Source organism: Narcine bancroftii, chromosome 1 (genome assembly GCF_036971445.1).
Source record: "Narcine bancroftii isolate sNarBan1 chromosome 1, sNarBan1.hap1, whole genome shotgun sequence".
Taxonomy (NCBI): domain Eukaryota; kingdom Metazoa; phylum Chordata; class Chondrichthyes; order Torpediniformes; family Narcinidae; genus Narcine; species Narcine bancroftii.
The window spans coordinates 128,689,720-128,715,386 of NC_091469.1; the positions used below are offsets into that span (position 1 = coordinate 128,689,720).

The following is a 25,667-nucleotide window of genomic DNA, read 5'->3' on the forward strand; positions in this document are numbered from 1 at the left end:
ATCCGAACAATCCACTAATGAATCTTCTCTACATTGCCTCCAATATCATCCCTTAAATAAGAAGATCGTACACAATCTCATCAGAGTCCTGTAAAGTTGTTTCAAAACTCTGCTGTTCCATACCCCTGGCAAGAAAGACCAACATTCCATTGGCCTTCCTAATTAGTGCTGTATCTGCATGCCAGTTTCACATTCAAGGATATCCATTGTACGACAATGTTTTGAGGGTTTTGTAGTCTCACTGGAATTTCGACAACATAAAAAATGATGCATGCTAGAAGAAGTTAAATTTAAAATGACTAACTTTTTTTATAGATAATGTGAGTGATGCCATGTCATGAACTTCTAGTAAAAACGGGTAGTACAAATCTTGGACTTATTCAAATACAATTGCATATATGGGATGAAATCAGATATTCTTCCAACTTTGATAAAATTTTCATGTTGTTAAGACTCTTTCCTTTATTAGTGCTTCTGTGATTAGATCTCAGCATCTTTGGTACATCACCAATAGCTCACAACCCATGGCACAAATGGGATATACTGAGGAGGGGTTGGGTGTTGTTGATTGCCAATGAAGATTAATCACCAAAGTCCTATCTGTTAATTTGCATTAATTAAAATTCACCCTGGTGAAGACCACCAGTCTGTCCGGGTCAGTAGCAGAACATTGAATACTGTCACGATGAACACTGGCGCACCTCAGGGCTACGTGCTCAGCCCGCTCCTGTTCACACTACTGACTCACAACTGCATCACCAGATCCAGCTCCAACAGTGTCATCAAGTTTGCAGATGACACAACAGTCGTCAGAGAAGAGGTGGAAAATCTTGTGAAATGATGAGAGAATAACAACCTGAGTCTCAACATGGACAAGATAAAAGAGATGATCGTGGACTTCCGGAGGACCAGGAATGACCATCCTCCACTGCACATAAACAACTCTGTAGTAGAGTGGAGAGCGCCAAGTTCCTTGGAGTTCACTTAACTGGTAACCTATCATGGACACTCAACACTCAACACAGCAGTGTCTGTACTTTCAGAGGAGACTGAACACACTGCACACAGTATCTTTCAGCTGCTCCCATTGGGAAAAGATACAGGAGGATCAGAGCCAGCACCACCAGGCTGCAGAACAGCTTCTTCCCACGGGCAGTGAGATACTGAATGACCAAAGGAACTGCTCACACAAACCACCCAAGACTCTCACATGCACAAAACAAAATTTATTTATTTATTTGTATAAATGAAATACTTGACCTGTGCATGTGTTCTTTGTCTGTATGTGTGTTATGTCTGGCTGTGTGTTTGCCTATTTTGCACTGAGGACTGAAGAAAACCGTTTCAACAGGTTGTACTTATACAGATGATGATAAACTTGACTTTAAATAAATAAACACAATTTTTTTCAACTCACACAGGCACAGGTGACACAGACTTCTGCATTAAAACATTCCCCCGAATGTTCCCCCTAAACTTTTTCCCTTTCACCCGTAACCTCTGGTTTGTATCTCATAGATACATAGAAAGCCTACACCACCATCCATTTTGATCATGGCTGATCATCTACTCAGTACCCAGTACCTGCCTTCTCCCCATACCTCCTGATCCCCTTAGCCATAAGGGTCAAATCTAACTCCCTCTTAAATATAGATAAGGAACCTGCTTCAACTACTTCCTGTGGTACCTCCCCTCACTGGAAAAAGCCTGCATACATTTACTCTGTCGATCCCCCTCATAATTTTAAATATTTCTATCTAATCTCCCCTCATTCTTCTATGCTCCAGGGACTAAAGACCTAACCTGTTTAACCTTTCCCTGCAACTCAGTTTCTGAAGTTTGGGCAACATCCTAGTAAATCTTCTCTGCACTCTTTTTATCTAATTGATATTCTTCCTGTCGTTAGGTGACCAAAACTGCACACAATACTCCAAATTTGGCCTCACCAATATCATTTACTTCTTTACAATAACATCCTGACTCTTGTACTGAATACTTTGATTTATGAAGGCCAATATGGCAAAAACTCGCTTTACAACCCAATCCACCTGTGATGCCACTTTCAGGGAATTATGTATCCCAGATCCCTCTGTTCTACCACATTCCTCAGTACCCTTCCATTTACTGTGTACATCCTTTTTTTGGTTTGTCCTTCCAAAATGCAACACCACACACTAGTCTGTATTAAGTTCCATCTGCCATTTTTCAGCTCATATTTCCAGGTAGTCCAGATCCCTCTGCAAGCTTGGAAAACTTCTTCGCTATGCACAATGCCTCAAATCTTGACGTCATCTTCAAACTTGTCCTGCATATGTACAGTATTGTTTGTCTGAATGTGTGTTATGTCTGGTTGCATTTGTAATGCATCAGAGTTAATAATATTTAGGTTAACATATATGTATATATATCTTAGTAAAAGTTAGTTTTTGGGCAGACATTCTACAGACACACATGGTTCTTTGCAGCTAGTAGCCAGCTTCAGCATCAACAAATGCATTTGCATTTTAAACACCCTTGTTGACTGAAGGCATTTTGAAAGCCCCAGAGTCTGCAAGAGAAGAAATGAAAGATTTTTATGATGGTTCTTGATATAAGTGGAACAATGGATTGTTTGCTCAAGTATACAAGAAGCCATTGTTAGTAAATTCCAAACAGCCTGGAACCAGGAGAGAAACTTCAAACAAAGTTAATTACGTTGATTCTGTAAGTAAGTGGACAGAGATATTTTTTAGCACATAAGTGTCAAGAGACCTTATGAACTTCAAAGACAGAAATCATATCATAACATGAGAGATTTGTGAGAAATATATTATCAAATTCAGACATTTTTGGATCAGTTCAGAAGTCATGATCCTGTGGCACACACTGGAGTAGGATCCTTGCGAAAGATAGGGTTGAATTGCAGTAACCGGAAATGGAATTTTTTTGTGTTACTCCAAATAAAAGGGGAATGCAGAAAAGTGGATTTCAAAAGGGACACCACTTTCTAACTGCTCTTTTGAAAATAAAGAGTCCAACCTCATCATGGAAGAAAACAAACACAGAAGATCTGAAAACTTGACCTCCTGGAAAGACAGGACTTGTGTTATCCAATTCCCTGGAGAAACAACATAAGTGGCTTTTAAATAAATAAGGCCACTTCTCATTTGTGCCCAGAAAATGGTCACTACTGTTTGAAGAATATCTCTTGAAAGGCAGCTCATCAAGAGAACTGAGAGTTGAAAGAGATCTGAAAATATAATGTTTAAAAATGCTTCATAATTATTTCTGGACTGCAATTTAAAAGGATCCTGGATGCTTGAAACTGGACTTTTAAAAGTGACTTTTTCAGAATCAAGTTTAAACTGTAAATGTTTTGGTCTTTAATACACACACACACACACACACACACACACACACACACACACACACACACACACACACACACACACACACACACACACACACACACACACACACACCATATTTGCGCATAGAGAGGTTAAATATAGAGTTAAGTTTAGAGATAAGTAAGAAATTTTATTAATAGTTAAATAAAAACTAATTTTAATTTACCATAGTCTGGTGAGTTTTCCATTACTATTCCTTTGTTAGTAGTAATAAGTTTTATTAGTTTGTAACAGCATTTTGCACCGAGGGCCAGAGGCCACTGTTTCATCGAGTTGTACTTGTGCAATCAGATGTCAATAAACTTGACTTGAATCTCCTCAGTGCTTTCTCCAACACAATCACATTCTTGTTGCACAGAATATTCCAAGTCCATTATAACCAGTGCTTTGTAATGTCGACACACAACATCCCCACTCTTTAATTTCATGCACTAACTGGAAGGAAAGTGTAGCATGTTGGTTTTCAAATAAACTATTGACTTGTGTTGCCACTTGCAGGGAACAATGGACTTGACCTCTTCATCAATGTTCATTGTGCCCTCCCTCTTACTGTTTATGTCCTGCCACCATTTGACATCTCAAAATGCAAGACCTTGTACTTATCAGGATTAAATTCTATCTCCAATGCTCTACCCAACTTTTCATCTGATTGATATTCTTCTTAATTCTTTGTTAACCTTCCTCACAATCCACAACGCCCCCAAGTTTTGCTTCATCCACGAACTCTCTGATCGTATCCCACACATTCACATCAAAGTCATAGTTTTACCACACAGAAACAGGCCATTTGGCCCAACTTGTCGATGCTGATAAAGTTGTCTAGTCCCATTAGCCTGTGTTCAGCCCATATTCTTCCTTTCTTTTAAAATGATTTTATCGGGTTTTATCATACAACCGTACATTATAAGCTCATATAAATTAAATACCATATATTTTGGCGTATGTCAACTGGCGTATAAGTTGACTGGTGTATAAGTCAACCCCTTTTTTAGCCTCATTTTAAAGGTTTTATGGTATATCCGGTGTACAAGTCAAACCCATTTTCATTGACTGGCGTAAATGTCAACCCACCCAAAGCTCACAATGCCTGAGATGGCCTGTTGACCGACGTATACATCAACCCCCATAGATCTCACGGATTGATCTGCTGGGCATTAGCTGGAGGTGATTGCTATCATGGAGGGTTCATCGACACCACGCAGCACACAACAAAAATATGAAGCGAGCTTTAAGTTGAAAGTGATAGAAATGGCCAAGGAAACCAACAACTGGGCTACTGCAAGAAAATATGATGTGCGTGAGAAGTTGGTAAGAGATTGGAGGAAGAAAAAAAGACTTTAAGAAAAATACCAAAAAAGCAACGTTCTTTGAGAAAAGGAATCACTCGTTGGCCAGAGTTGGAAAATCACATTGCAGAATGGGCACATGAACAGAGGCAAGATTGTTACATAGTCACCCGAAATTAAATAAGACAGCTGCACTGCAGTGGGCCAAGTCAGGCCCAGACCTCAGAAATGATTTTGAGGCTGGTGCGATCATTTCATGTACAGGGAAAATCTGGTAATACGTCAAAAAACAAAAATTGAACAGAAACTACCAAAAGATGTTGATCATAAAATTGGAAGTTTTCATTAGTTTATTATATGGACCTGACAGTAACACCAGTTTGCATTGGGAAATATTGGAAACATGAATGAAATCCCCTTGAATTTCAACATGCTCGGCAATAGAATGGTGGAATGGAAAGGTATGAAAACTGTGCAGTCCAGAAGTACACTCTCCAAAAGGACCAGGTTTACCATGATGTTATTGTGCATGGTCGACAGGACAAAGTTAAGCCCCATGGTAATCTTCAAACGCAAACTTAAACCCAAAATGAAATTCCCTGCAAGTATTTTTGTACATTTTCATGAAAAAGGATGGATGGATGAAAATCGTGTAAAACTATGGATAGATAATGTGTGGAACAGGCGGCCAGGCGGTTTGCACAATGAACGGAGTTTGCTGGTCTGGGATATGTTTTTTGTAGCCACTTAACTGAGATAACTAAAAGTAGATTCGCACTGCTTAATACTTACATGGTGGTTATCCCGAGTGGTTTGACATTTATATTGCAATCTCTTGACGTCTGTTTGAACAAGCCATTCAAAGACCATGTGCGCATGGAATGAAATACATGGATGTCGAGTGCAGAAAAGTCATTTACAAAAGGTGGGGCAATGTGTCCTTTATTACTTGATGTGGTGTGTTAACAGTGCTCAAGGCATGGGTCAAAGTTAAAGTAGAGATTGTGATAAAATCATTTAAAAGTGTGGTATCTCCTGTGCGATTGATAGCGCAGAAGATGATTTATTGTGGGACACTGATGACGAAGCTTAAACTGCCTCACGTGATACAGACTGGAACTCATATGATGACTATTTAAACAGTGAGAGTTTAGTTTGCTTCAGATGATGACAACGAGAGTGATTTTGAAGGGATGTAAATGTGTTGTTGTTTTCAGTCAATGAGAGCGATTTTGAAGGGTCTGGTTTTTTTTTGGTTTTTCAAGGGTCGACTTGTGCTGGATCAGCGCGAATTGGATTTTGAGCTGAATTTAAGGACTCGAAAGTATATCTGACGTATAAGTCGACCCCCATCTTTTTGAGAGTTTTTTTGGGTTTCACGACTTGACTTATATGCCAAAATATACAGTATAATATACACTTGGATTGGTATCATATAATATAGAAATACTAATACACGGACTCATATTCCAATCTAAACGTATAAATGAATAATAAAAAAGAAAAGGAAAGGAAAAAGAAAAAAATAAAGGTTGATTATAAAGATCTAACCCCATCCACCAACCAAGGTTGAAATTGGCATTCAAGCATGCTTGAAATCAAGCAGCGACCTCAGAAGATCCGACAAAACATGCCGATTTACTCCATCCCCGCTTCTTAATCTTGTCAATTATTAAAACAAGCTATAAATGGACTCCAAGTCTTAGCGAAAGAGATCTTAATCTTCCTAACATTATGTCTGATTTTTTTCCAAACTTAGAAAGTACATAATATCCAGTAATCATTCTCTATGGATGCATGGAAAGTGGTCTTTCCATTTAAACAATATTCCTCTTCTAGTCAATAATGTGGAAAATGCTAAAACCTGTTTTTGGTTAGACATTAAATATACATTTACCTCACTGGAGAAACCAAACATTGCAAATAATAGACATGGTTCTAGTTCAATCCCAAAAAAGATGTCCAATATTCTGCTAAATTAACGCAAAGCCAATACATATGTATTGCTTCAAATCTTTTACATTTGTCACACATTGAGTTGATATCTGGGTAGATTTGAGTGAGCTTAACTTCAGAAAAATGTACTCCATGCTTCACTTTAAATGGAATCAAACGGTGTCCAAGTGCATAGAGATGAGTCATAGATAAGGGCCAAAATTGAAATCAAATCTTCTTCTGAAGTAGACATATTAAGGCCATTCTCCCATTTAGTTTTGATCCTAATTAAATAGACTTGTCTTAAATTCAATATTTTATTATATAAGGTGGATATTATACCATTATATAAAAATTTTAATTCAAAATGTTCATAGCCCATATTTTTCTGATAGGAGTGATAGGAGTGCTTGGTTCGGTGCGGACTAGAAGGGCCTAATGGCCTGTTTCCGTGCTGTAATTGTTATGTTATGTTATTATGTTATTTCTAAACCTTCCTGTCCTATCTTATCCATTCATTGTCATTAATGTATATTACACATAACAAAGGTATTGACCCCAAAGGTGCCTCACCAGTCACAAACTTCCAATCAGAAAAGCATTTTTTTTTCCTTTTTATTATTAAATAAGTAAGGGGGGGGATGGGTTTAACTACAGATTATGGATCCTATCACAGAACAACATGATTACATCAGAAAAATACAGTATAAAATATCTTGTATAAGGGAATTTTGCATGTATTCTTTGTATAATATTATTTTTGGACATAGTACGAGTTGTGATTTAATTGTTTCATTTTATTATAATTATAGAATTTGATGTCCTGAATGAAATAAGTTATGTAAAAATTATGGTTATGCTTCTCATTTACAATTGATGTGTGATACGTATATGATACGATTTGATTTATGTTATCATTACTATACCTTGTGTAAAGGGTATTTGAAAAAGAAAAGAAAAGCATCCTTCCACCATTACATTGTGCCTTCTATCATCAAGGCAATTATAGATTCAATTGGCCATCTTGCCTTAAATCCCACTTGCTTTAACTAGCATACCTTGTCAAATGCCTTAGAAATTAATAGTTTTACAGCACAGAAACAAACTCTTCAGCCCAACTTGTCTCCCATTTAGTTTTGATCCTAATTAAATAGACTTTTCTTAAATTCAATATTTTATTATATAAGGTGGATATTATACCTTTATATAAAAATTTTAATTCAAAAAGTTCATAGCTCATATCTTTCTAAACCTTCCTGTCCTATCTCATCCATTCATTGTCATTAATGTATATTACACATAACAAAGGTATTGACCCCGAAGGTGCCTCACCAGTCACAGACTTCCAATCAGAAAAGCAGATGTCTTCTATCCAAGTTTGTCCTAGGTACCTAATGTTCAGCCCATATCCCACTAAACCTTTCGTATCCATGTCTAAGTGTCTTTTTACTGTTACAGTACTAACTGGCACTACTGTGGCCTGGAAGCTTGTTCCATATATTCACCACATTCCGTATGAAAAAGGTAGACTGCAAGTCTACCTTTTAAGTTCACCTACCCTGGGAAAAGGACTATGACTATTTACTTTATTCTTAGCTCTCGTAACTTTATCAACCTCTATAAAATCCCTTCAGCCTCCTTTGCTTCAGGAAGAAATAGCCCCACCTATGCAGTTTCTCCTTATAATTCAAGCCCAACAGTTCTGGTATCTTCTTTATTATCTTCTCAGAAACCTAATCAAATTACTGAGCTAGGATTTCACATACACAAAGCCATTCCCAATCATCCTCTTCCTTTTAAAATGTACGTACACAAATATTGTCCTTTAGAATTTTCTCCAGCAAGTTTCCTACCAGCGATGCTTGCCAGCAATGACAGGGGCGTGAGAGTTGGCTACCTTAATTTTAGCCATTTTTTTTAACAATACGGTGCAGCAGTAGGCCCTTTCAGTCCATGAAACCTGTGTTACGCCTACATTTTGGAGTGTGGACTGAAACCAGAGAACCCAATGAAAATCCATGTAGGTCACAGGGAGAATATATAAACTCCTTACAGACAGCACTGGATTTGAACCCATTTTGCCGGTACTGTAATAGTATTGCGCTAACTGTGCTGCCATTTAAGTCCACACTGAGCGTGAACATTCTACTCTGTGTCTGTGATTGAAGAAAGTTGCCAGCACTGAAAAACAGAAAGGGAGAGAAATCTTTGTTTAATCCCCAAGGCTGAAATGGTGCTTGAACTAAATGTCAGGGTATTACGAGGCATTTAATTTTAGTGGGACTGACATTTTAAGGGTGAACAGATTGACGTCTAGTATAAGATGCGACCATTCACAACTCTGGAGTGAACTGAGTTTGGTACCAACTAGTACGTCGTGTACCCACTTTGCTACTTTTGAAGAGAACAGAGGAAGTGTGCGGCTTTTATCCAGGCACAGGTGTGGAGAGTCATGTGAGAGACACCCTTAAAGAAACAGCGCATTGACCAGCAGCATCTGAAAGGACTGTGCTGGAGTGCCTCTGTGTGGTAATGGTCAATTTGTTTGTTTCTCCCTGTCCGGAGGAGTTTTGATCCCCACTGTGATGAAAGGAAAGGTCATTTTGAAGAGGAATTATTAAATCCCATCGTGACGAAAGGAAAGGTCACTTTGACTGACCTATATTTGGGTACCAGAAGCATTTGGATCGTGACCATTGTGATAGTCATTTTGGACTGACCTGCATCTGGGTTCTGGAAGTATTATGAAAGTCATTCATTTTGGTTCCCCTATAAAAGGAAAGGGGGAATTGTGACCACCACTCTCTGGAAGTAACTCGTCAAGGTTTTGCGAGTTTGCGGCAATCTGTCTCTCAGCCTCTCCCACCTCATTCGTAACCACTTGCTTGCCTCAGTTTACGTGACTTCATGTCAACACTGGAATTTCTAAGACTGACTTTAGAATAACTTTCCAAAATTTTGCCTAAGCTTATTCGCACATAGTTCAGGGTTAAGTTTAGATAAGGTGTTACATTCTTCGTAATTAATAATAAAAATATTATTTTAAAAGTAACACTGTCTTGGCAAATTTATATTGCTGCTGGTCTGTGACTTAAGAGGAAAATTAGCAGTGAAGTTCCCTGTATCTATGACTCCCCCAAGGATTTAAAATCAGAATCAACAACTAAACATTTTGGAAATACACGAAAGGGAGAAAGTGCTTATTGTCACTCTCTGCAGCCACACAAAATACATCAACAATAGTATACATTAAAATATAATATGCCATGAGGCCAAAAAAGAGATAATGAATACAAAAAGATAAATAAATATTCAGTTAGTACAAAAAAAGTGTACCTTAATAGTGCAGGCAAATCATTCTCTTGGGTGCTCTTGGAGTAGTTGAGGGTTAAGGTAGTAAGGGGGAGATTCAGAGCCTGATAGCTCTTGGTTTTTGAAAGCCAAAGGTAGGTCGAGAGTGCAAGAATTTTCATCCATTCTCGTAGCTTTGCAGAAACCAAAATGTTAACCTGTCATTATCTTTCAGACACTGACCAACATAATGTACCTTCAATGCAGAGATGGTTCATTTGAAGATGAATTGGATTTTTCTACAAATCTGAATTTCAGCAAACTTCATTTCCAATCAGTAGCATTACATGCAATATCTTGGTAGGGGTCAATCAATATTAAATGGAACCAACTTTCAGGAGTATAGTATGCTTTTTTATAGCATTACCCTTTGAATTTCAAGGCATTTTTAGTTTTCCAATCCAGTTCTTTATCCATGCTGGCAAAAATATTCAATTTGCATTTTTTTTCTTTCCATATTAGATTAGGAAACTCATTATGTGCCAATTAAAAGGAATCCTTTTTCCCACAGCGTAAATGTTGCAATGCATTTGATAAGTGTTCCTTGATATCTGTGAAATTGCATACTATTCCTTCTTTAATTGTTTAGGTAAATTCAAGCCCATGCAGCGATACAGAATAATGTTGCATAGAAGAATAAAAAACTGCAGACGGCTGGTAATTTCTGAAGAAACCATTGGGATTGTTGATGTGTACACAGTAGAAGGAAGTAAGTGATTAAAATCTTTTACAATTTTATCATCGTATTTATTTGTTCATTAAAAATAAACAAATATATATTTTTGTTTCAATCCAAGCACCAAGAATTGGTCCCACCAATATTAAGGTCACCAATATTTTGAAATCATCTGTAGTAATAAAATGGGATCCTATACCAGAAGATGAGTGCCAAGGCTTCCTTCAAGGCTACAAGATTGTTTGTTATTCAAAGGATTTCATCTCAAACAATTTAACATGTAAGGTCAAACTGTGAGTGATATTGCTCAGTTTTATCCTTAATATATTGAGTTCCTGGCATTAAGTTATTTTAATTGTTTATTTCAAATGATTTTTGTCAAAATTGTTAAGCTTGTGGTGAAAGTTATCAGTGAGGGCCATGTGGATGGCGAGGTACCGAGGATTACTACTTTGTTCTTTACTGCAGCGTTCTTTTTCACAGTGTCTGACCTTCCTGGAAGATAGCTACTTCTTCATGCTGGCTCTGAATCAGCTGTGTCTGAGGGGATTAACAGGGGCTGTCAGCACAAATAGGCACTCGTACTCAGCAGTCACCAGCCTTGTGCCTCTTGGTTTGGCACAGGGCTAACGCCCTAATGTGAATTCAGAATTGGAGTTGACACACATGAAACCGAGTAGGAGTAAATATGTTCTTTATGGGGTGGATGGCAGTTACTATGAGATGGGTGCTTGAGCCACAGCTGTTGGCACTTTATATCAGCGATTTGGATAAAGGACTCAAATGTAATGCACAAATTCAAAACTGGGTGGGATTGCAAGTTATGAGGAGAATACAAAAAGGGTTAAAGTTTATTTATTTATATTTTATTCACTGCGCGGTAGAAGCCTATTCCAGCAATGCTGCCCAGTTACGCTCAAATTAACCTACAATGCTGTATATTTTGGATGGCAGGAGGAAACTGGAGCCCCTGGAGGGAACACATGTAGACATCTTACAGGCAGCACTGTATGCAAACCCAGGTTGCTGGCTCTTTATTAATGTTGCGCTAACTGCTACGCTAACCGGACGGGATCAGGACCAAATACATGGCATTTCCATTATGACGTTGATAGATGTGAAGTCATCTGCATCAACATGAAAAACAGAAAAAAAATTAATAATATAGAATGGCAACATGTTTCCAGAGAACTGGATGTCCTTTTACTGAAAACAAACATGAGGGTGCTGGCCTTCATTGGTGAGAGATTGTGAATGCAGGCGCACAAATGTCTTACCATGATAAAGGCCTTGGTGAGACCAGACCTGCTGTGTGCCATTTTGGCACAGAGGGGATGTCATGGAAGTTCACCAGACTGATTCCTGGAATGGAATTAGATTTTGAGATGCAAAAGGCATTGAGGAGCATAGGGAGAGGGTGGGAATATTATGTGGATCTTGTTGACTGTTAGAGCAGGATCAAAGGGCATACTCCACAACAACAGCACTTTTTTTAATGATCCATGTTAGCACTCAGAACCAGATGCAGATGGATTTCTACTTGCTACTGAGGCAACGCTGATTCTGCTCAAGGCATTTCACATCCACTGGCATGGCCATTCTCTCTACATTGTGCTTGAGCAGGGCTCGCTAATTTTGCTGTTTGATTTTTAACTTTTGCTTGTTTTGATCATAGCTCATTGACAAGATATTAATGCTGATTTTTTTCTTCACAATGCTGCCAAATGCAAGAATTTACAGGAAATTCTGTATTATTGTTCAGATTTTCAGCATCTGCAGGTTTTGTTTTGCTTATCCACTAATTAACTGTCCATTTCTCATCTCTGACTGAGGCAAATGCTTTTTTTCAGCTCACATCCTTGCCTCAACACCACTTTAAAAGGAAATACCATTGGTTCCACATGTCCCAATTTAGACATGGCTACGGTGTAACGCGCGGCAATATTTCCTAAACGAACATTAGAAAACAATATGGCAACTAAAGCAAAATTCAATTCAACTCAAGTCATTTGGACAGATTGAGTTTGCATTCTATCACTGTTCTCAACATCCAACCACTCAAGGAAATGAGAACTTCCAATTCGGAAATCTTGAAGCGGGTGTGGCATTTGCTCGGGTATTAACACCTGCTGGTGATAGGATAATAAACATCCTGGGGCTTTGGAAGGAAGAAGCAGCAGGGAAAACTATGAGTAAAAGGTCATAATCTTGGCAATCCTTTTTCATATCACACTCTTCCAGGTTTTTATTTTGCTAATACCTTGTATTTTTCAGTCATTTCAGCTGTTTCAGTGAACTCCACGTCAACAAATTGCACCCTCAGAGGACTTTTGCAAAATACATTCTATGCCATAGAGATCTCAGGACTTACCAAGGCTGGAGAAGGGGCCAAAAGCCATTTGGTGACTTTTGAAATAAAGGACTTTGGTAATGTTAACAAAACCAGTTGATTTCCTCAAATGCATTCCAAAAATTGTAATTATATTTGATATTTTTTTTCATCATTCTTTGGTCCCCATCAAGGGTTGCAATGTGAAAAGTGAACTGACCCTTGGACGCTGCCTGATCTGCTGAGATCCTCCAGCATCTCACTGTTTGCGTAAAATTCCAATAATTCCACTGCCACAATGGAAGCTGGAGGAACTCAGCAGGTCAGGCATCATCCACAGGGAGAACTAGTAAGCCACCATTTCAGATTGGGACATTTTATTTGCTGGACTCCAGCTTTTCATTGTTTCCTCAGGCTTCTAGCATCTCTGTTTCTCCAATAATCCATTGTCTGACAATTTGGAAATCCCAATAGAAGGCTCACCAGCGGCTACATTTTGTGAGATGTCCGAGGAGATTCGGTATGTCACCGAAGACTCGTAAACCTCTACAGGTGTACTATGTCGAGCATTCTGCCTGGTTGGATCACTGCCTGGTATGGAGGCACCAACTCTCAGGACAAGAATAAACTCCAGAGAGTTGTTAATAACTCAGCCGTGACATCACAGGCACCAGACTTCACTCCATCGAGGACATCTACATGAGGTGGTGTCTTAAAAAAGCAGCCCATATCCTCAAAGACCCCCTCCACCCAGTAGGCCATGTCCTCTTCACCTTGCTACCATCAGGAAAAAGATACAGGAGCCTAAAGACAAGCACTCACTGGCACAAGGACAGCTTCTTCCCACTGTCATCAGGTTCATGAATAATCAATGAACCAAAAACATTGCCTTACTTTTCATGCACAGTATTTTTATTTTTTATAGTAATGTTGTAAGATGGCTATAATAGGAATGTCTGCTCTCTGACGCTGCCACCAAAAACATTGAATTTCATGACTTGTTCATGGCAATAAATTCTGATTCAGCATCTGAATCAGCTGGTGCTAATTCCTATGCTCCCTTTAAACAGAGAAGCCCCAAATTTTCATGCTCCTTTTAAACTCCCTTAGGGCCTAGTTCCTGTGTTTCCTTTTAGAGACTGGGGCCCTGTTCCTGCATTGCCTTTAACTCACCTACAGCCTAGTTCCAACACACTCTTTAAAATTATCATGCGCCTGGATCCCACACCTCATTAAAGCTCAGCTCTCCAAGTTGTTTGGAGGAATTCTTCGAGGTATGTGCAACTTATCCTACTAGTAAAATAGAGTTGCCTTTGCTCTCTCCTAACTGATCCCTCTCTGTGACTCTGCACACTGCACTTTTTATTGCTGTAACATAGAGTCATGCAGCATGGAAAAAGGCCCTTCAACCCAACACTCACAACGAGCAAAATGTCCCTCCCACATTTGTCCCAGCTGCTTGCATCTGGCCCAGATCCCTCTCTAAACCATCCATGTATCCATCCAATTATTTTTTAAACAATCACCACCTCTGGCAACCCAACACCTAATACCCTTCAAAGTTCCTATCAAATCCCTCCACCTCACCATAAACCTATGTTCTCTGGTTCTTGATTCCCCTACTCTGTAGGTCTACCCTATCTACTCCTCTCATGATTTTTGTCACCTCCATGAAATCACCACTCATCCTATTGAACTCCAAGCAATTAAGCCCAGAGTCCAGGCAACATCCTTGTAAATCTTCTCTGCACCCTCACCAGCTTGACATCTTTCCTGTGGCACAGTGGCCAAAAGTGAATGCAACACTCCAAATGGGGCTTCACCAACATCTTGTATAATTGCAACATGAACTCGTAACATCTATACTTGGTATTCTGACAAATGAAGGCCAATGTCCCCAAAGCCTTTGACCACCCTATCTATCTGTGATGCCATTTTCAAGGTACCATGTACCTGAACTCTTCTGTTCTACAATACTCCCCAGATCCTTACCTTTCACTGTGTAAGACCCACCCATGATAAATATCACAAAGTGCAACAGCTGTATTAAATTTCAGAACCATTCCTCTGTCCACCTGCCCAATCATTCAACATCCTGCTTCAAATCTGGGACCATTTACACCAGACAATTTGGAGTCATCCACCAGCTTGCTAATCATGTCATGTCTTTTTTTTCAACTAAATCATTGATATAGATGACAATACAGTAAAGGGTCCAGCACCAAACCCTATGGCACATCACTCGTAACAGGCCTCCTGTCCACTAAACAACCTTCCACCATCATCCTCTGCTTTCTTCCATGAAGTCAATTTTCTATCGATTTTGCTATCTCAGTTGGATCCCATGCAGCCTACCGTGAGGAACCTTGTTGAATACCTTGCTGAAATCCATGCATACAATGTCTACAGCTCTGCCATCATCAACCTTCTTGGTCGCATCTTCACAAAACTCGATCCGATTTGTGAGACATGACCTCCCATTTACAAAATGGCCAAAAGTGAATGCAATACTCCAAATGGGGCTCCAAATGGGACTATTCCTAATCCAAGTGCATGGATATCTTCTTCCTTGGAATACTCTCTGGTAACTTACCAACCACAGATATTAGGCTCACTGGCTTGTAGTTCCAAGGCTTTTCCCTGCCCCCCCTTTTTAAATAAATGCACAAGATTTGCCACCCTCCAGTTTCTGGGACCTCACCTGTACTTCATGACGACTCATAAATCTCAGCCAGGGCACTTACAATTTCCTCTCTCACTGCTCACATTGTCCTTGAATATATCTGATCCGGCTCAAAATATTTGTCTTCCTTCATAATCATCAGACCTTTAGAACCTCCTGAACTAATATTAACTACGGGTTGACAAACTGGATTACAAAAGGCAGTAGCAATATTCTTTTTGCTAGCAAGGTAAAGTCTGCGGACACCATGGTTGAAGTAAAAGCACAATGCTGGAGAAAATCAGCTGGTCAAACAGTCTACTTTGTATAGCAAAGATAAAGACACATAGCCAACGTTTCGGGCTTGAGCCTTTCATCGAGGTATGAAAAACATGTAGGCAGATGCCCGAACAAGATGTGGTGGGGCTGAGGGGCAGGAGGAGGAGCACAGTCCCAAAGGCAGGAGGTAATAGCTGGAGAGGAGAGGGAGGGCACACCAGCAAGCAGGGGAGGAGGGATGGCTCTGTAAATAGAGAGAGAAGGGGTGTGGAGAGCTGAAGGAAGGAAAAGGGGAAAGGAAAGTGAGAGAAAACAGAAAGCGGAGAAGTCGATGTTAACGCCAGTTAGTCAACGTACAGCTGTTGAGGGAGTGTTGAAAATGTTCTCCCTGATCAGCCATAATCTTATTGAATGTGAAGGGCCAGATGGTCGTGTTGTGCTTCTATTTTTCATGCTCCAACTATCACTCATTAGAAGGATGGCAGCTTGAGGGAAATGCTTGAACAAATTACTAAATTTTATTTTTTATCTTTCGTTCTCAAAGAGTTCGTAAAAGAGATTTGTGGGGTTTGGAAACAATTCCACAGATTTTATATTTAGAAACTCCATAGAAAAAAAAAGTGAAGGGTGGGTGTGAAATGCTTTAACAGCAACAACCCACAAAAGTGGAGACGGCAGAAGGTGGTTGTAGGCTAAACCACAAGAATCACTTTCAATTCATGACCTATTTCAGTTGTTTCTCATCCATACCAGTTCAAAAAAATCACAGCCAGAAAACAATAGTGTTTCATATATTTGCAGAGAAAGTTATTGTTGCTAAAAATTGAAGTTCACCTCATCTAGATATGGTTGGTTACCTTTCACTTCCTATAGATGCTGTGTGACCTGTCAAGTTTCTCCAGCACTTTTATGAGTTGCCCTCATCATGTTTACTTGTTGAACTAGATGTATCAAAGAATGTTGTTTGTTTGCACAGATCTGTCTGAAAGAAATTACACATAGACGGTGCATAAATGTCTAAAATCAAAATGTTTGGATTTGTGCCACAGGTGATGGTGAATTGACAGCAGTTGCAGTTGGAGTTTGCATTGCAATTATTATTTTTGTGTTGCTGGTGGCGTGGACCTGCTTGGTTCTTGTACAAAGGTGAGAAGTTTTGTAATAATAATGACCACAAGTCTCTAGCAAAACAATAATAGGTGCAACCTGGAGTGAACTGTAATCCTGAAAGCAGCAATAGTTATTCAATAACTTTCTAGCTTATACTAGTGAACAGTGTGTTGTCCAGCTGAATTAATTTAGCCTGACATTCTTTCTCAAACAACACTTTATTTTCATCATTATTGTAAGAATCTCACTTTGCAAAAACTTTACTTTTAGAGTAAAGAAACTATTTTGGCCAAATATACCGAATCCTGGAAACAGTCACGCCATCTGTATTATGCAAAGAGGTTCATCAGAGGTATGTACCATCATATACTTTATATGCAGAGAATGACTGTAACTTCTGATGAACAGTGACCATCTGTGAATCTTGATGATGACTTTGATGGTATTGAGCAACCCCTCTGGAGAAAGAGAAAAATCACAACTTCTGGTATGGGACTCCAACACCTCCTACCAAAGAGTTCAGAAGTATAGGGCCTCTCCATGCCACCCCCACCCCCCCCCCCCAACCCCCATCCTCATGCCATTCTAGTGTGAGTGGGGATTTTGAATTCTAGATTTGCTAGATGCTAATAAAATGGGTAAATTTGACAAGAGCTAGTTTGTTATAAGCCTGTAAACTAAAACCCTTTTTCTCACTTACGATCAGATGCATGGTGTTACTTGTGTAGAATCATACATCATTGTTTTTATAGTATAGAATGAGATAATTTGTCTCTTAATTTCATGTTAGTTGCAGTAAAGCAACTGAAGAACTCCCATTTCCTTGCCTTTTCCCCATAGCCCTGCAAATAATTTACTGCGGAGAGCTTATCTATTCCTTCTTGGGGGTCTTGCTCCACCATCCTTATGGGTAATGTGTTCTGAATCATATTAACTCTGCAGGTTTCCTACATTTATCTTTTGTTCATCACTTTGAAACCATGAGTACTCACCTTGCACCCCCTCCTCGGCTTCTTCTGCTTTTATTTCAGCTGTTCAGCATCTGCAGTGGTTAGATTTTCTTTCACTTTTTTCTGCTTTGGAATTCCTCATACTCTTTTCTGAATTTTCATTAATCAGAAGGGAGCAATCCACTTCTGCTGTTCTGTTTCGCTGGTTTTCCTCACCCTGTAAGCAGACCCATAACCCTCATTTGTGCCCTCTTCAAGACCAACACATCCTTCCTAAAGCAAAACTGCCAGAGGTGGACATAATACTCTAACCAGTGTTCTACACAGATTCAATACAAGCTCACTCTTGTTGTCTTCTATGTTTCCATTGATGAGTTCTAGGGCCTCATATGCTTTATTAACCACTCTCTGAATCTGCCCTGCCACTTCTGAAGGTTGATCCACAAATTTGCATGGACCTCTTCAACTCCTGCATATTAATTTAATTTAGACATACAGGCCCTTTTGGCCCATCAAGCCCATGCTACCCAAATACCCTAATTAATCTGCAGACCCCTGTATGTTTTGAAAGGTGAGGGAAAACCAGAGCACCTAGAGGAAACTCACACAGACATGGTGAGAACGTACAAACTCCTTATAGACAGCACCAGATTAGAATCCAGGTAGCTGGTGCTCTAATAGCATTGCACAAACTGCTATGCTAACCGTGCTGCCATTCTTTAGAATTGAGCCATTTTGTCCAGCTCGTCTCTTCTTGTTCTTTCTGCCAAAACGTAACACCCCATATTACGATGTAGAAAGCTTCATTTGCCATCTGTCTGTGCTCCTGCCAGCTCTCTTGCTCTCTGCTACAGGTCTCCTCACTCTTTACACAATTAGAAGCTTTGGAATTTTACCCAGCACCAACACTGAATTCATTCATCTTGTATCTGAAAACAATGAAGACCTAATGCCTTGGAACAGTGGGCTGCAATGTCAGACTCCAGTGGTGCCTAGCAATGGAATATGAGTACAGTTGTGAGCAACTTATGGCTGGGCCTTGTGTGCCTGGAACTTATTTCTGAACGACTATACACAAGTAGTACAATTCAGCCTAATAAAAATATAGGAGAACCATTTTGAATAGCAACTTTGATTTTACAGTTTTTCCCTCTGCCTCCTTTTCTCCAGCTCCCCACCCCCTTCCTACAGCTTTTTTCTCTTCGACCCTCCCACCCATATCCATCCATGACCTCTTACCTATTAGACTGTACACTTCCCCCTGCCCCTTCCACCTTCCTCACCTCTCGTCCTGCCCCATCCCCTCTTCCTCTTTATTCAGATGCCTGCTCTTGCCATGATGAAGGGCTCAGGCCTGAAACATTAGTTACCCTTTACTTCCTATAGATGCTGTGTGTCCTGTTAAGTTTCTGCAGCACTTTTATGTATTCCACAGTTGGTCTCATCCACTTTTTCCTATTTCGAGGAAACTTCCCTCCTTGGATTAACTGACATTGGAAGTTAGCCAGGTTGGACAACTTACCCATGTAACCATATAACCACTTACAGCACAGAACAGGCCAGTTCGGCCCTACTAGTCCATGCCATAGCAAATCCACACCCTCCTAATCCCACTGACCAGCACTCGGTCCATACCCCTCTAGTCCCCTCCTATCCATGTAACGATCCAGTCTTTCCTTAAATGTAACCAATGATCCCGCCTCGACCACGTCTGCCGGAAGCTCATTCCACATCCCCACCACCCTCTGCGTAAAGAAATTTCCCCTCATGTTCCCCTTATAATTTTCCCCCTTCAATCTTAAACCATGTCCTCTAGTTTGAATCTCCCCCTTTCTTAATTGAAAAAGCCTATCTACATTTACTCTGTCTGTCCCTTTTAAAATCTTAAACACCTCTATCAAGTCCCCTCTCAATCTTCTACGCTCCAGAGAAAAAAGCCCCAGTCTGCACAACCTTTCCCTGTAACTCAAACCCTAAAATCCTGTCAACATTCTCGTGAACCTTCTCTGCACTCTCTCTCTCTCAATATCCTTTTTTTGGTAAATTTTACTTTTTTATTTGCATCAATACAAGTAGCATTTATCCATTTCATACCGAATAATCCAAAACAACGATCCAAAAAGAATACATATTTACTTATTTTCTCCCCCTCCCTCTCCAAAAAAGTGGGAAAGATAGGAAAAAAAGAAAATTCCAAATTTACATACATGATCTTAAACCTTGAATTAACTAAGGTGAGTTGGAACTGGAGTGGTGGACGCAGTAGATGAAGTCATAACCATAAAATCCATGTAAGGTTTCCAAATCTTATCAAATTTTTCTGGTTGATTCCGTAAATTATACATTATTTTCTCTAATGGTATACAATTTTGTAACTCCTTTGACATTTATTCAACCCCACATTGTTGTCTCGTTTCCACGTTACAGCTGTACATTTCTTTGCTACTGCTACACTTAAAAACTTCTGATAAATATCTAATTTCAAATCAAAGATATCCCCTCATAAAAATGTTTGGGATCTTTCAAAATTTGCATCTTCATAACTCGTCCCAATAAAATACTTACATTTTCCCAAAATTTTTCTACTTTTTCACATTGCCAAACTGCATGTAAAAAAGTTCCTACTTCTTTATTTCATCGCATTGATCAGAACCATTTGAATGAAGTCCATGTAATTTATATGGAGTATAATATAGTTGATGTAAAAAATTAAATTGTACCATTTGATTTCTGATATTATTTGTGTTGTTTACACTTTCATAACATAGTTTTGACCCTATTTCTTCTTGAATTTGTGCATTTCAATCTCTCCCATCTCAATTTAGATTAAAATGGATCCTTTTTCTCTATAGTCTCTTGCAATTTTATACACATATTAGTAATAAATCTTTTGATAAACATATCACTTATTAAGTATTCAAATTGACTTTGATCGGTTCATCTAAAATTCATCCCTAACTTTCTTTTTAAATATAATTTAAGCTGATAATATGAAAAAAATTGTATTATTTGGTATATTATACTTATCTTTCAATTGGTCAAAGGTCAAAAGAAACCAAAAACATAATCCTTTATCCTTTTTATTCCACAGTTATACCGAATATCAAAATAAACATTATTAACTATAAAAGAAATCAAAGGATTTTGCTTTAATAACATTCTAGCCAACTGATAATTCTTCATTCTTCTTTCTAGATGGATTCCATTCCATTCTTTAAGTATATGTTTCAAAATTGCTGTATCTATTTGCCCTCTCAATGGTACTTCATGCCATTTATACAAAATGTGCTCAGAATTATTTTCTCCTATTTTACTCATTTCAATTTGTACCCACGCTGTCTTTTTGTCAGTCTGATTACAAGAGGACAAAATTCTAAGTTGAGATGCTTTATAGTAATTTTTTTAATTAGGTATTCGTAGTCCTCCCGGTTATATTTCCATGTTAATTTTTCCAATGCCATTCTAGGCATTTTGTCTTGTCAAATAAATCTTCTTTCACTTTTATTTAAATCTTGAAAAAACATTGTTGGTACAAAAATTGGTAATGATTAAAATAGGTATTTTATTCTAGGAAAAATATTCATCTTCACACAATTTACCCTTCCTATTAAAGAATTGGTAAATCCTTCTATCTTCTTTAAGCTCTTCAATTTTTTTCCAATAGAGGTATATAATTTAATTTAAATAAATTATTTAAATTCTTATCAATATTAATTCCTAGATATCTAACTGCCTCCTTCTGTCATTTAAATTTTGCCATTTTCTTAACTTGAGTTTAATCAGTCTCAGTTATTGGCATCACTTCATTTTTATCAAAACTTGTTATTTAAGCTGATATTAACCCATACTCTGCCAATCAAACATTTACTTTTTTTAAATGAACTTTCAAGATTTGTAAGATATAATATTACATCATCGGCAAAAAGGCTAATTTTATGTTCTTTATCATTTATCTTAAAACCCTCAACCTCATTAACCATGTATATAACCATAACCATATAACAATTTACAGCACGGAAACAGGCCATGTCGGCCCTTCGAGTCCGCGCCAGTTCACTTGAACAACTCCATTAGTTCTCCCCCCTCCCACTCTCCACCCATAACCCTCCAACCCCCTCACATCCATGTACACATCCAACCTTCTCTTAAATGGCAGAAAGGACCCTGCCGCAACTATTTCCTCTGGAAGATCATTCCATTCTGCCACCACTCTCTGAGTGAAGAAGCATCCTCTAACATTTCTCCTAAAGTTTTGCCCCCATACTCTTAACTTATGCCCTCTTGTTATCTCTTCTAATCACCTCTACTAAAGGTTCTATAGCCAATGCAAATAAAAAAGGAGATAATGTACAACCTTGTCTAGATGATCTTCCCAATAAAAAGATTTTGATATTTGTCTGTTTGTAATCACTCTAGCCTTTGGACAATTATATAATACCCTAATTCAATTTATAAAATGTATTGGAATTCCAAAAACCTTCAGTACTTTAAATAAATGGTCCCATTCTAATCTGACAAACGCCTTTTCTGTATCTAAAGCCAAAGCTCCTGATGGTTTTTTTCTTTTCTGTGCCACTTTTAACAAACTTAAAAATCTAACAATATTGTCAGCTGATCTTCTATTCTTGATTTAAAAAAATCCTGTTTGGTCCATATTAATCAATTTAGGAAAAAAAATTAGCTAATCTATTAGTTATTAATTTAGAAAAAATTTATAATGTGTTCAGTAATGAAATTGGCCTATATGAAGATGGAAGCAAAGGATCCTTTCCTTTCTTGTGTTGCAAAAAGGCCTTTATCCTTTTTTGGTGGCATTGTTGATGTCTTATATATGTCTTCAGACATAAAGTTACTTTCAGTAACTTTTAAAGTCTTCTTTATCATTTGTTCTCAACTTTTTCGAGAGAGCCGGGATTATCAATCTAAACCTAAGTCATCACATGGCACGCCCCTGACAACTTCAATATCCTGACATTGATAGCAAAGCCAATAATCTCATTACTCTGTCACCTGGCTCTTTTTCGGAGTTGCTGGATACACTAATGGTGCTGGCTTGGAGAAGGCAAGAGGTTTAGAGACTTCTCAGAAGGATTTAGGCTGCTGCCTCCTGATGCACACATCAAGCCATTTTGACTTTTCACCCCATAAGATATGTGCCAACTGGATTGGATCATCAAACCTAAATATGACTCACTGGTTTTGCTAGGAAGTATCTTAAATAATTGGAACCCCTTGAAATCAATTTTGCTTCTAATCCTAAGGATGGGATTTAGCCCTCCATACTCTTCCCATCCACCTATCCAATCTTATCATGAATATCAAAATCAAACCCACATCCATCTCATCCAGCTTGTTCCTCACTCTCACCACCTTCTGAGTTAACAGATTTCCCCTTATGTTCTCCTTAAACATTTCACCCTTAACCTATCTCGCCAAAGCTCAGTGGAAAACGCCAGTTTACACTTCCCACCTCTCATTATTTTGTATATCACCCTTCTTTCTCTGACGCTCTTGGAAATAAAGTCCTAACCTGTTCAAAATCTCTGGATAACTCACCTCCCGGCACCATATTTGTAAATTTTCTTTTTACTTCCATTCTTGTTGATAGCCGTTCTGTAGGTAGGGTGACCAAACCTGCACACAATACTCCCAAATTGACCTCAACATAGTCTTATCAAACTTCAACATAACATTCCAAGTCTTGCACTTAATAGGATGATTTATGAAGGCCAATGTGCCAAAATCTTTCTTTACCAACCTATCTACCTATGTCACCACCTTCTATGAATTATGTATCTGTAATCCCATTCCCACATCCTGTAGCTCCTTACTGTTCACTGTACAAGTCCTACCCTGGTTCCTCCTCCCAAAGTGCCATGCCTCACATTTGTCCACATTAAATTCCATCTGCCATTTAGCAGCCTACTTTTCCAGCTGGTCCAGACCCTGCTGCAAGCGTTGAGGACCTTCCTCGCTGTCCACTAGTGTCAACAGCAAATTTGCTGATCCAATTTACCACATTATCATCCAGATCGTTGATATAGATGACAAACAAGAATGGATTGAGTGCCAGTGGTGGTGGATGGTTGCTTCTCAAACTGGAGGCCTGTGACTAGTGGTGTGCCTCAGGATTTGGTGCTGGAACCATTATTGTTTGTCATCTATATCAATGACCTGGATGGGATCATGTGGTAAATTGGATCAGCAAGTTTGCTGATTGGAGATGTTGTGGACAGTGAGGAAGGCTTTCAAAGCTTACAGAGGGATCTGGACCAACTGGAAAAATGGGCTGAAAAATGGCAGATGGTATTTAATGTAGACAAGTTTTGCATTTTGGAAGGACAAACCAAGAAAGGGCATACATGGTAAATAGTAGGGCACTGAAGAGTGCAGTAAAACAGAGGGATCTGGGAACACAGATACTTAATTAGAGTGCAGAGAAGATATACTAGGATGTTGCCCAGACTTCAGGAACTGAGTTACAGGGAAAGGTTAAACAGATTAGAACATTTTTACCTCATTCTTGAGGGAAGATTTGATAGAGGTATTTAAAATTATGAGGGGTCTTGACAGAGTAAATGTAGGTAGTCTTTTTTTCCACTGAGGTTAAGTGAGATACAAATCAAAGGACATGGGTTAAGGGTGAAAGGGAAAAGTTTAGGGGGAACATCTTCACACAGAGTAGAAGGAGTGTGGGATGAGTTGAATTAGAGAATGAGGGCTCAATTTTAATAATAAGAGGAATTTTACAATACATGGATGGGTGGAAGGGGGAGGGTGCTACGGACTGGGTGCAGGTCAGTGGAACCAGGCTGAAAAATAGTTTGGCACAGACTAAAAGGGCCAAAGTCACAGGCCTCCAGTTATAGAGGCTACCTCTACCATTCTCTTGCTTCTCTTTCTGCACAAGCCTCCATCAGTGTCCAAAGGAATATCTTATCAAGCCGTGGAGATTTATCCACCCTTATTTGCCTCAAGACAGCAAGCACTTCCACCTTTGTAATCTGAATAATGTCCATAACCTCCTGCTGTTTTGCTTCACTTCTATAGACAGTGAACATCTCCCAACTAAATACAGATGAAGATAACCCATTTAAGATCTCCCCCATCTCTTTCACTCCATACATAGATGACCACTCATATCTTCAAGTGGAATAATTTTGTCTCCTGCTATCATTTTGCTCTTAATATATCTGCAGAATCCCTTGGAATTTCCCTTCACCTTATCTGCCAGAGCTACCTCATGCCTTCTTTTGTCCTTCCTTGTTTCCTTCTTCAATGTCTTCTGCATTTCTTATCCCCCTCAAATGCCTATACCTGCGATGCATCTCCATCTTCACAAGAGCCTCAACATCTTTTGAAAACCATGGTTCCTTATACCTGTTAATCTTTAACTCAGACAAGAAATTACATTCTGCGTTCTCAAATTAGCACTGTCGAAGGCCTCCCACTTTCCAAGTACACCTTTGACAGAAAACAACCTGTCTCAATCCACATTTGCCAGATCCTTTCTAATACTATCAAAACAGGCCTTTGTACAATTTAGAATCATCATCCGAGCACCAGCCCTATCACTTTCTATAATTATCTTGAAGCTAATGGCATTATGATCACGAGATCCAGAGTGTTTTCTTACACACTTCTATCATTTGTCCTGTCCAAAATCTTAGTTTCCTACAAACTCATTGTGGATTGTGGCC

The 25,667-nt window shown here is 38.8% G+C and overlaps 1 protein-coding gene and 1 long non-coding RNA gene across 5 annotated transcripts in view; one reads left to right on the plus strand and one right to left on the minus strand.

Moving 5' to 3' along the window:
* The window catches only part of LOC138763977 (interleukin-6 receptor subunit beta), a 100,358-nt gene that overhangs the window by 72,911 nt on the left and 1,780 nt on the right, over positions 1-25,667 (plus strand). For both annotated transcript variants that reach the window (XM_069939086.1, XM_069939096.1), the window contains exons 10-14: positions 10,551-10,670; positions 10,759-10,917; positions 12,912-13,064; positions 16,957-17,053; positions 17,288-17,369. In XM_069939086.1, the coding sequence (XP_069795187.1) occupies positions 10,551-10,670; positions 10,759-10,917; positions 12,912-13,064; positions 16,957-17,053; positions 17,288-17,369 (611 nt within the window). The remainder of the gene's footprint in view (positions 1-10,550; positions 10,671-10,758; positions 10,918-12,911; positions 13,065-16,956; positions 17,054-17,287; positions 17,370-25,667) is intronic.
* LOC138763983 (uncharacterized) overlaps positions 1-25,667 on the minus strand; it is a 33,794-nt gene that overhangs the window by 6,692 nt on the left and 1,435 nt on the right. Inside the window, exons 2-4 of one of the 3 annotated variants that reach the window (XR_011357934.1) lie at positions 18,010-18,184; positions 16,765-16,889; positions 9,947-10,095 (exon numbers count right to left, since the gene is read on the minus strand). This is a non-coding gene — a long non-coding RNA (uncharacterized lncRNA). Of the gene's footprint in view, positions 1-9,946; positions 10,096-11,484; positions 11,765-16,764; positions 16,890-18,009; positions 18,185-25,667 lie in introns of those variants that run through there. The other 2 variants (XR_011357929.1, XR_011357933.1) reach the window with 2 other exon arrangements.